This window comes from Plectropomus leopardus, chromosome 13, assembly GCF_026936395.1.
Source record: "Plectropomus leopardus strain MGB_pleo_1.0 chromosome 13, ASM2693639v1, whole genome shotgun sequence".
Lineage (NCBI taxonomy): Eukaryota > Metazoa > Chordata > Actinopteri > Perciformes > Serranidae > Plectropomus > Plectropomus leopardus.
Genome location: NC_142188.1, coordinates 20,047,623 through 20,059,817, shown reverse-complemented (window position 1 = coordinate 20,059,817; position 12,195 = coordinate 20,047,623). Strand labels below are relative to the sequence as shown.

Genomic DNA, 12,195 nt, shown 5'->3' with positions numbered 1-12,195 from the left:
ATATGTCAGGCAAAACTTTGTGGCTAACTGATTCTTTTCCGTACTTTTAATTGGATACTGCTTTCAACACATCTGAGGAGAATTGTTGTTTACTCAATATTTACATATTTACATACAGCATTGTTATATGCGATTCTTTTTATTATGAGCCCATTTTGCAACCAGTCACATCGGCCTTTCTGTACTTAAAGGAATACATCACCCACAAAATGATCATTTGTGCATCAATTACTCACCTTGGGTTACATTGAATTTGTGAAGAAAACATTGTTTTTCTTGCATGCTTCCATGCTGACAGAAGAATCCATAAAACTGTGAAAAATTCTTGATGAAAATTGAAGTCATACGGGACGAGGTTTAACGAAAGCAGAACTACAACAAAACATCCGTTTACAAACTCTCGCACAACTTTCGCACTATGAGTCTCATTTATCTAGTTGTATGCTCAGTGCTTCCCAAACACACCTGCACCTTCTCTCAGACATTACTATTTTAAACACTCTTTCATATGAGTGGTGCGTTAGTGCATGAGACTATTTATGTGGAAGTGTAAAAGTGAAAATATATGTATAAGTTTGGGAAGTACTGAGCAAAGTTTTGCTCTTGTTAATACGACCCCCTGTTACTACCCCAATTTATGTGAGAAACACAATGTTTGAAAAAAAAAGAAAACTGGGGCTGTGTTGAATTACAGGCTGTATTTCCGCATTTTTGGATCACCGCCACTCACGCCAATACTGCAAACACAGAGAGTATGGAAACAGATCAAGAGACAGACTTACTCATCTCTCTTTTATTCTCAAACTTGGACTGAAATCTGATCAAATGCTAAATCTAAGCAGTGCTGTATAAATCAGATATAATATATAAATTGGGGGGTTGGGAGGGGTTGGGGGGCTTGGGTTAAAAAGTCAAATATACCCATAAATCAGTTGACTTAGGTTACATGTTTATGTTGTAATAAAAAACATAAATGATAAAAAAAAAAAATTTAACTCAAAATAATTTTCCTTCACTGTGCCTGGCTTGGAATGTTTTCAGACACATGTTTAACTGTTCACATTTAATGTTTAACTGTAATTCGAGATTGTTTGTTACCAGCCTGTTGCCCTTGTGTTTAAGTTTGCATTACATCAACCACCAGTTGGAGCATTATTGGTCTGTTGTGGTGCAGAGCATTCTGGTAGAGGTAGTTTTCTACCTCTTGAGCCAAAGCAAATACCACAGTCGCTTTTCTCTGTTATCTCTGGTCATTTAGCAGCAGTTTCAAGAGTATTTGCATCTTTCTACCAAATAGTATGTCTAGTGACATGAAAAGATCAGTGGATCCGTCTTTCTATCTTTTTTCTAAAATATCTCATCCTGTGTAGGGTGGATTATTGGAGCTATGGATAAGTTGCAGTCTCTCAGCAGACGGACAAAATTATTCACACTTACATTCACACCTAGCAGCAGTTTACTAAACCTGCATGTTTCCTGACTGTGGGAGGAAACTGAAACATCTGGAAGGAAACCCATGCAATTTATGTGTCACCAACATTTAACACAAACACTAACCGACAATGCAGGGGACAAATTAGCAGCATTCAAAGCACTGCAACATGGCGACTGCACCGGGAGGTGCTCCATTAAATATTTGATCCCTCCTCTTGCAGGTTGTCAAAGACTATACAAATAACAACACTGTTCTGTTCAGCGCACGACAATACTCATCTGTGACTGTTATTTTGAGAATAACGGCCACATTGGCAGTGACAGTGTGTGGCTGTTTATCGTTCCTTAAGATGTCTGGAAATTGACATTAGCAGACTGTTAATAATCGTAATACTTGAATTTTTTTACTGCATCATACGACATCCTTTTGTACTTCAATACAGTCAAATCTAACAATGCTCAGCTCCAGTGACAGAATGTAAATATTTCATTTCAAGAAGCCAGTTTCTCAAGAAGCAAAATACATCTTGCAGTGCTGCTGCTCAAAACACATTATTAATTTATAGATTTGAAACCCCACCAATGCCTCCTCTATCTGATATTATACCTTTCAAAGTTGTGCACATCTTAGTGCATTTTATAAAGTCCCTCTCTGGATATGACTTTGCATGCTAGATCACCCTCCTGTTCTTGCCAAGACAGGAGGTGCACTCATATGAATCGAGGAAAAAAGACATCGAAAATCTTGTACAATTTCAGGTTATACATTTTCTGACACACTACTAACAATCTGCTTTCTGCTGTTATTTTTCAGTGTGCGTGTGTTTACCTTTTACCAAAAGACATGTGAAGTAATTTCTGCCTCTGCAGTTGCTGCTAAGATGAATAAATCCATAACAGGACACTTATTTGTCTCCGCCGCTATCTGCATGCTCATTCAAACGTTTTTGTTTCGTAGATCTCATATATCACAAGTATTCCATCAGGCTGGACACATTTACTCTCTTCAAATCCCTCATGCATCACAGGGTGGTTTATCATCTCCCCATGTGTTCTGCAGGCCACTGTGTGAGCTTGTAAAGCATCTGGATATGTTGCTTCAATGTCACGGTCTATTTTAACCTCTGACCTAATGATGTCTCCTTATGTCTACATGTTTAGTGACGCAGAGGACTGGTTCTGTGAGTGCCCCCCGCTCTACACAGGCCGGCTGTGCCAGTTCAATGCTTGTGAGCGCAACCCCTGCGGTCACGGAGCCACATGCATCCCAAAGTCGCCACTGGAGGCTGTGTGTCTCTGCCCCTACGGAAGACAAGGCCTACTGTGTGATGAACGTAAGTGTTGCAAAGTGTGGCTCCACACTGATCAATGTAGCGTAGATTTAGCAGCCTTTTAAGAGGCTAGTCTGCAAACAGTTGGTGAATGAGAGCCCTGAGCAGTTGGTAAAATGGGAGCCTCTTGTTAAGTAAAGGGATTAATTACTAAATTGTGCTGAAAAGGCAGAAACGTCTTCCTCCAGCAATACAGACACAGAATCAAGGCAAAACTCATGGCCACTTTGCGGAATATTCCAGAAGGTGCTTTTTTTAGTTCATCAGATCTTATTTCCCAACAATTGTAAGTTGAGTCGTGTGACTTAGAGCAACTTTTCTGAAGAACCTTTTCTTAAATGTCAGGCCTGTGCTGCACAGCAGGGTATTGATGTGTTCTCACTGTTCCAGCAGTGTTAATAAGCTAGCTTGCTGTTACTCCGTTCTGTCTGTGGTCACTTTTTTTTCCATTTCATTTTTTCCATTTCATCACCTTATATGCACCAGTAAAAGTAGCCTTCTATTTCTATCACACAACTGCACAGCTATCAGAAACAAAAATACATATCAGCAACAGGCTCTGTGCTGTGTTATATTACTGTATTGAAACATAAGAACACTTGTTGTATATATAGTCTCTCCACCTGAGCCAAAAAAAATGTAAAGCTACAAATTGCAGTTTTTTATGGTCCGCTTACACAACTGGTTAACAGAATATGTTATACTGTACCATACTGGATAACTCTTGTTGTAGGCCTATTTGGCTGAAAACATTCTGTATTTTTAGCCATGCTAGCATCCTGGCTCTAGGGATTGCAATATCAGTAGGTTGGTACACCTCTTTGGCCAGACTGAAATATCTGAAGAACTTTCAGATAGATTGCCAAGAAAGCCAGTCAAACCTGTCCAGAGTATGAGTCCCTCTGACTTAAGTGATCCCTTGACTTTTCTTCTAGCTCCATTAATAGTCAGAAATGTGTATTTTTGTCCAATACTTTGGTTAATGAATACTAGCCAAGCTGACATTCCCATTTGTGTTAAATGTTAATTAAGAAATGTGAGCATGCTAACATGCTAAACTACGATAACTGTTTAAATATCTGCATGTTAAGCATTGTTTCTTATTTCAAGCATCTTATGGCTTTCATCTATTCACATATGAAAAGCAAATAATGACCAACTGGGATTCACTGGTATATCATCAGTCTTACAAACACACACAGCAATCATGCATTCCTACTGAAAAAATACCGTACAGAACAAAGACAGTACAATTTTCATGTTTCGCAAACACACAAATGCCCCTTTCCCACCAACATTAGCACATGCACAGGTAAACCTGCTAAATATAGGCATTCCCACTGCCTGTGAACGCACAGCAGCACCTAAGTCTGCCTCTATATAAAATGAAAAAAAAAACAGAATATAAAGAACACAAAATGTATGTACATTTTACCCAGGTGTGAATGCCGATCGTACGCATTCTCATTGCATTAAAAAGCCAGATGTTAGCAGGAGTTAGCAGGGTTTTTGTGCAGTGGGAATGAGGCTTGAGTCATTTGAACTGTTGCATAATTCTATTACATCATACATTACAATAACCGATTGACAACAGTGACCCACCACTGGAGACCGGGTTTGTCTCTATGGCTGGGAGGGCTCCCATGGTCGTCTGGGATAGACCACTTGGTTGCGTGACCGAGACCCCCTGTCAGCCCCAGATAACATTGGTTTACACTGTGGCCTCTGGCAAACATGATGTTACTCAAACCCTATGCATCGTCTCCTCATCCATAGGGGCCCACACTGATGCTTTGCTTTGCCCATCCACTCCAAACAGCGGGCTCCGCACACCCCCGCAAACCTGTGTCTGAATTCTACCTGGTTGTTCCTGCCTGTCTAAAAAATTAGGCCCAGGTGGGCTAGAAGAGACCCCAATAAAAAACCTATAACAGGTGATATTCATAGGTTTGAAAAAGAAATTCTCAAATTTCTCTTTGTATCTAGACAAATCAACTTTTTTTAGGTGTTGCTAGTCATTTTAAGATATATTATTTTTAGTCTTGCCCCACTAGTTTTATGATATCTGTTTTCTTTTTCTTTATCTTTGAGAGGATTCCACTGGCAGATAATTTTGCTTTCCTTAACTAATAATTTCCCCAGTTTATTATTTGTTTTTCTTATTCTTTTAGAGGAAGGGCTTTTTGTAATGTGAGATTGCAAACACCACAAAGAAAGGGACAAACTAAGAAACAAAGTAAGACGCAAAGGATTTGGCATAACGAAATTGACTGTAGAGGTAGCAGGGTGTTTGGTATATAAGTCACTCAGCCACGCTACAGCCTCTGACAGACTCTCAGTACCCACATCCCAAACAGAGTAATCTAACCTTTCAGTGTCAAGCTAAGTATATGACGGACATTTGAATTTTAATCCTGATACCATCAGATAAGTTCAGAGTCAAAACTGATCACTCCAAAGGTCCCCTGCCTCTCTGAGCTTCTTTTGTACTTGCAGCACCTTTTCCTCATGGGGTACCCTTAGCAAAATACTGTCAGTGAGGGCATGCTAGTTGTCCTTTTTTTCCCTCTATTTGAGAAAAAGATAAAGTTGTTTTTCCAGCAGAAACATGAAAGGGCAAAATGTTTCTCTAAATAGAAGATTTTCGGTTCTTGGTGTCCATGTGCACTTTAACAGATAAGGTTGGTCTATGAACAAGCAGGAAAGGGAAGACGAGAAAGTGCTATTGATGCTACAGTGCCCAAAGAGTCACGCTCATGAAACTTTAATGGATATTTAAAATGACTTCACTCAGAATTCCTACTGGTCTACCTTTGTATACGGGTTGGCTATAACTCCTGTTAAAGATTCATGTTCAGAATTAATAGAGACAAAAAAAATACACTGAAGAAAGCGTAACATGAAATATACAGTTAATTAAGTAATATCACATGAGAGGGAGTGATGTTGTGCTCGTATATCATCACGGCTGTGATTCGGTCGTAGGCACGAGGCCGCAGATGGCAGCTCCAATCCCCGCCCTTTCTTGTTCGCCCCCGACTCCTCTCTTTCTCCTCTTTTTCTCTCCTCCCGCTACGTGAACAGCACCAACTAGCAGTTGAACCTATGCTTACACCATACTATAAACATATCCCACTATTAAAACATAACCCACTTTCAGTCTTACACTAATTAATGGATTTTGAACGGTCGTAAAGCGGACTGATACATGCAGAGTTAAAAGGTAGCAGTCCAAGCGATGTTATACTCCTATATCAGCACTCACAGAATGCCTCTCGACCGATCAAATTGCTTGGTCGAAACTAACTGTTGTAAAACAGTACACTACTGCCACTTCTTGTTTCTTAGATCCAATCATTGTTTATCCTGTTTGTTCAAAATAGCTTTGAGTGTGATAATCTTTTTAATTCAAACATGTTTCCAAAGAGAGTTGTATTGACCCATTGAAATGTGAGCAAATTGACTTGATTTCTTTCCAGTTTACAAGAAAATCACCTGAAAACAAGCACCAAAAAAGAAAAGTAAAAAGACACAAGAAAATATAAGAATTACAATATCTATAAGAATTACAAATATAGTTTTCTGGATATTTTTCCCTTTTTTTGGATAATATGTAATCATCTTCCAACAGCTAATTTTGAAGTCAAAGTAAGAAAGTCAAAAGAAATCAAACCAATTTTATCAGTTTCCATAGGTTTCGATGCTTGTGAAAGGTGTCTGAAAGCAGCCCAATAAAACTGACGCCAGTCCAGGTTCTAAAGGGTTAAGTGACAGTGCTGAGTGTATAAAGCTAGAAAAAGTTTTGCAAGAAAAATAATGCTAACACTGCTTGTAACACTGTCTCAGACAAGCAACAGCCAAGTGTAGAGATGCAGTTATGTAATGCAATCTTTTTTTAGTTCATCGTATTCTCTTAGATGCATTTTATACCATTTGTAATGGTTCTAACATCCTTAAACATAGTGCAGCAATATTCTGCATCAGCACTTCAGTTTAGTATTGATTTAGTGAAGTTTCTGTTAACCTTGCACTGTTCCCAGATTGAAAAGAATAAAATAGTATACCGTACACAGTATTTCTAACTCAGGAGAGTTGTTGTTTTCCCACCTGCTCTGTGGCAGATGCACACCATGTACATGCAGTTTTTGTCAGAATGCATTTCACAATCTGGCGCTGCATGTCATTTTGTTTATCTTTTGCCACTCCTGTTGGTTTGCACCATATGACACAAATATACAGAAAAGTGGAAATGCTGCGATATTATTTGATGGAAAGTGGCGTTATGTGGATGCATTTCACAGCAGCAGTCCATAAGCTTCTTTGTTAATAGTATATTCTGTAACCTAAAGATTCACTCAATAACTCACTTGTACAATCCTTTCACTTCCTACATCACAAGAGTGATTATAGACCTTTGTGATTTTGATTAAATGCAGTTTAGCTCAAAAGTAACTGATTGTAAAGTTAACCTCACTGGCTTAGAGTTACTGTATGATATTAAAGCTACCTGCAGGTGCTTTAAAGTCTTTCAGTAACTGCTGAATAAATGTCAACAGGGTGTTTTATTTTGGAAATTACAGGAAAGTCAGGACCCAAATTGAATGAAATGCAATTAAAATGTTAGTTTTGTAAAAATCTGTAATCAGCTTTTGGGACGATTATGTCAGAGAGGTGTTGATTTAACTCCCTGTCCTCCCCTGTGTACTTGTACAAACAAAGGGTAACACACCCCTGCAATATAATGAAACCTAAAGTCCATGCAAAAAAAGGGGGTTTTTCTTATGTTTATGTCCCTAAAATGTCTAACCTTGACTAAAATGACTGGTACATATGCAAAGTTTGTCACTCAAGAGATATTTTTTACATTTCTCTACTGAAGGGGATTTAATTTGTGCACCTCCCTAAAATCTTACATTTCAGTGTATCCCAAGAAGAACAAGCTAGATAAGGTACAAATACAAAAGCCAATCTCTGTACAATACAAGAAACACATATCAATGTGAGGACCAAACTTTGACACGACACCAACAAAGAAACAGAGTGGACTTGTCAGTCCCTAGAGGAGAGTTTGCATTAGCATAGTGAAAGTTTTATAGTATAAAATAAAACTAACATGGTAGAGTGTGTCATTTTTGGATGTAAACTGGACTCTCGAGGTTCTATGGACTATTTACAAAAAACCTCATTGTAGCAGATGATATTGTATGTTTCATAACCATTAACACAGTGTCAGCCCCTGCCAGTTATCCTGCCCGCTATCAAATAACATAGTTAAAGAGTAACTAAACCTCCCTGTTTTTGGCTTGAGTGCCTGCTCCCTGCAATGTGCAAAAAAGGCTCAAAAATAGAGTTAAGACACGCCCTCCCTATCCTTCAATCATGCCACCTCTCAATCCACAGCACCTCCCTGTCCCCCCATACACAGTAGACTTGAAATAATATTTAGACAGCAGACCAAACACGGCGCCTATTCATTCCAATTAAGTTGCTTGTCTGGTGCATATGCTGAAAAAGTTCACTTCTGCTGTATGCGGCCCACTGAATATGTGCAGTGGTGTTTCTCTTGCTCGCCCCACCAGCAAGTTCCCGCTTACCTCATAGACTTTACATCTACATCTCCAATGTTTCCTCGGATTCTAACACTAACCATCTTGATGCACACTGCTCTTTCACCAGTCAATCTAGTGCTATTAGCGGTGGTGGGCAGGATGGAGGCCACAACCAGAATATATCAGTGAGAGAGAAAGAGCAGATCAACCTCTGGCCCCTTTTATTCTTTTTCACTGTTTATATGGGAAACCATGTTAAACAAAAAATTAAATCATAGAAGAGTATCTTTACATACTTTATAACTTGTCTGTAGGGGGACTTTAACATTATCAATATGAAAAACTGTGGCATCAGAAGTGAAGATTAATAAGTTCACATTTCTTTGACAGTCTCACAAAGTTAATCATTCAAGCAGGTTTTCTTGGATTTAATTAGTACAGATCGTCATACCATGTCTGCTGCTCACACATCAGTAATATGACACAGATGCAAATATATGCTCAGAATAAGTTTAGAAATAAATAAGTTTTAATAAGAATTTCTGAAATGTTGTTCAACATTAAACAATCACTGACTGACAGAATAGTCACATTTTGGTCACATTTGCAATCATATATATTTTTACTATTTCATGGTCATCTTATATTTGCAAATATCCATTTAGATCATTTCAGACACTGTATTCATTTTTACTGCGGGCTCAAGGGTAATTTGCCCATGAACAGAGTAAATAGCCCACCATAAGCACACTCAAGGTCACTTAATTTTGCAATAATTGCTGACGTGTTTGCATCTGATCTGATCTCAGTTGTTATTACAGAGCATAAGGGCCATCACGTGTATGATCACTTCAAACACACACTGCAGCTTAAATATAAGCTGCAGCTGTAACATTCAGGACACTCAGTGAAACAATAGGCAAATACAGCTCTACCCGAGTGGAGATGATAACAGAAGCATTTCCAGCTTTATTAATAATTTAGCAGCCAAACAGAGCTGAGGGCAGTCGCAGAGGGGGGCTCTGAACCCCTCTTAGCCATCGCCTGGGGCTGCAGAAGAATATACAAGGTGTTGAAGACGAGCAGTGTTGTGTTTGAATCCTCACTGCTGTGTAAGAAATAAAAAATAAGAAGCAGCAGCGTGTAATTTTGAATGAGTGTGGGGAAATTTACATCATGTCCCCTGTGTAAAATCAAGTAGATGGGTATGCTGAGATGGAATACAAGAGAGAGCATTATTGAATCAACCATGCATTCTGAATAAGTAAACTTGAGACTGTAATTGAATATCATTGGGATTATTGTGCTACCCTTGTGAACATTGGGTATGAAGCGATGCATGCTTGCCAGAATCCTTCCTAAACAGCGGCTAATGAAAATAGAAAAGGACCGGAGAGGTGATAGTGTTTGAAAACAGGTCATCATCTAAAAGCATTCAGAAAGGAAAATATTTCACTAACCCTTGGTATATGCTGTGTAGCAATAGTGCCATCTTTTGGTAACCTGTGAGGGAGACAATGAATCAGACCTCAACTCATGCCAGATTACCACACAAGCACAAAGAGCCCTATTACAAGTCGCATTTTAACACAAATGTTTATTTTGCAGCCATCAATATAACTCGTGCCAGATTCAGTGGAACCGATGAGTTTGGTTACACCTCCTTCGTGGCTTACTCCTCCATCCCGAGTCTGAGTTTCTTCTACGAGTTCAAGCTCAAGTTCACACTCGCCAATAATTCATCCGCTGTGAAAGACAACCTGATGGTGTTCGCCGGGCATAAAGGACAAGGTGAGCTCAATCTAGACACCCGCACTGCAATTTAAAATCGTTCTTCTGGTCAAATGAAAAAGATGAAAACAACTTTAAGACGTCTCCTCAGTTGGATTTTAGTTGTCAAACTTCATTAAGGTTTTTAAAAGACATGTTTTGAGAGGTTTCACCCGCTGTGTATGGTAATGTGCTATCTAATAGATTTTCACTCTCCTCTGAGATCCTCTAATCAAGAAGATTCCCTAAGGATTTTCTTTCTTGGCAGATTTTGAGACATTAATAATGAGTCTTCCTGCAGTCCAGTAATTAGTTGATATTCAGCTAAACTGTTATTGTTCTTGACTTTCAAAGGGAGCATGTTGGCATTGCAAGCTTTAGAAACCAACATGTGAACCGAGCATCTCAAAAGTATCAGTGTTAATTGCGTTAAACAGACTTTGAGGTGTAGGTGCAATGTGATGCTGTCAGCAGCCTTCACTTTAAATTAGGGTCTAACTTTCTGCGGGGTCAGATTTGGTAGCAGGTAACAGCCGTGTCATTGTCACTGGCATATTTCAACAAACGAGGAAGAATGGAAAAAAATAAAAGAGCACGCAAGATCTTTTGGATCTCCTGCACTTGTTTTCTCTTGAGAGTGCAATTCATCAAGGTGGAGGCAAAACAAAACAATGAGAATATGAATAATGAAACACTTGTCAGGAGAGAGAGCAGCACTGTTTGAAATCATACAAATTCAAAGGCACAATATAGATGAAATGTAAACAATTCGCATGGAAATTGCTTTAATGGAGTGGCGTTTTGAATTATTGTTTGGCAGTGATCAAGTTACAGGGATTTAGATAAGCAAAGAGGCAAATATAAAGCAACACTTAAATGCATCTTAGGTAAACAAATGTGTCATTTATTCCAAGTGATTTGTTGCCGAGTAGGATTTCTCATACAAAGACTTTGCTGTGGCGTTTAGGTGCGTAGACGCAGAAACAAAAAAATAGAGTCGAAAAAAATACAATAAAAATATGACTTCAAAATATATACAATGCAACTGTTTAAAACAAGCTAGGTACAAATGTACAAAATACATTCAAGGGAATGTACAAAAATTCACAGTATTAAGAATAAAAAGAGTATATAATATACAGAGATATAGATCCAAAGATGTCAATTAATGTAACGCATATAGACACGTGAAGACGCTAATGTAACATTTAGTGTTAATAATGAGTGTTTTTAATAAAAGCAGAATACACTTTTCTGTTTGAGGCAGTTTTTGAGGATGTATGTACACTGTATACACTATATGGACAAAAGTATTGGGCCACACCTCTTTATCATTGAATTCAGGTGTTTCATTCAGTCCCATTGCCACAGGTATATAAAATCTGGATGAATGGGCAAAAGTTCCCACAGACAAAATCCAAAATCGTACAGAATGACTTTCCTGAAGAATGGAAGCTGTATAGCTGCAAAGGGGAAACCAACTCTATACTAATGCCTATGGCTTTAGAATGGGATGTCATAAAAGCTCCTGTAGTGTAATGTGTAGGTGGCCCAATACTTTTGTCCATATAGTCTATGTCTACTGTCTTGTGATAAACTATTTATGTGTTTTCCAGGCAATGATGGTGATGACTTCCTCGTTTTGGGACTCCGAAGTGGCAGAGTTTTGCATAAATTCAACCTTGGATCGGGTGTAGCAACCATAGTCAGTGATCGACTCAACCACCGGATCAGCATTCACACCGTTACATTTGGAAGGTCTAAGAAAACAGGATGGCTGAAGGTGATGTGGAGAAGTGTTATTTTTGTCAAAAAAGATTACTGAATATGTGCCTACATAGTGTATACATACAGGTGGGTGACAGTATAAATGAAACCCAGTGGTAAGGTGACGGGCCACATGAGAGCCACAGGATAGCTTCTATTAAAACACCATTCCACTAAAACAGTGGTTCCCAACCTGGGGGTCAGGTCCTTTCAAGAAGGTCCCAAAGTAAGTTTTAAGGGATCACCAGATAATTATCAGGAGAAGAAAGACAAAGTATGTATTTTCATTACCAAGATTTTGTGGAAGAATTAGTGTTTGTCATTTTTTTGTATGTGTATCTTAC

At 38.7% G+C, this 12,195-nt stretch overlaps 1 protein-coding gene across 1 annotated transcript in view; it reads left to right on the top strand.

The window, feature by feature from the left end:
* Positions 1–12,195, top strand: part of eys (EGF-like photoreceptor maintenance factor) — a 205,464-nt gene that overhangs the window by 178,227 nt on the left and 15,042 nt on the right. Inside the window, exons 45-47 of the mRNA XM_088086235.1 lie at positions 2,596–2,768; positions 9,923–10,105; positions 11,701–11,867. Coding sequence (XP_087942361.1) covers positions 2,596–2,768; positions 9,923–10,105; positions 11,701–11,867 — 523 coding nt within the window. The remainder of the gene's footprint in view (positions 1–2,595; positions 2,769–9,922; positions 10,106–11,700; positions 11,868–12,195) is intronic.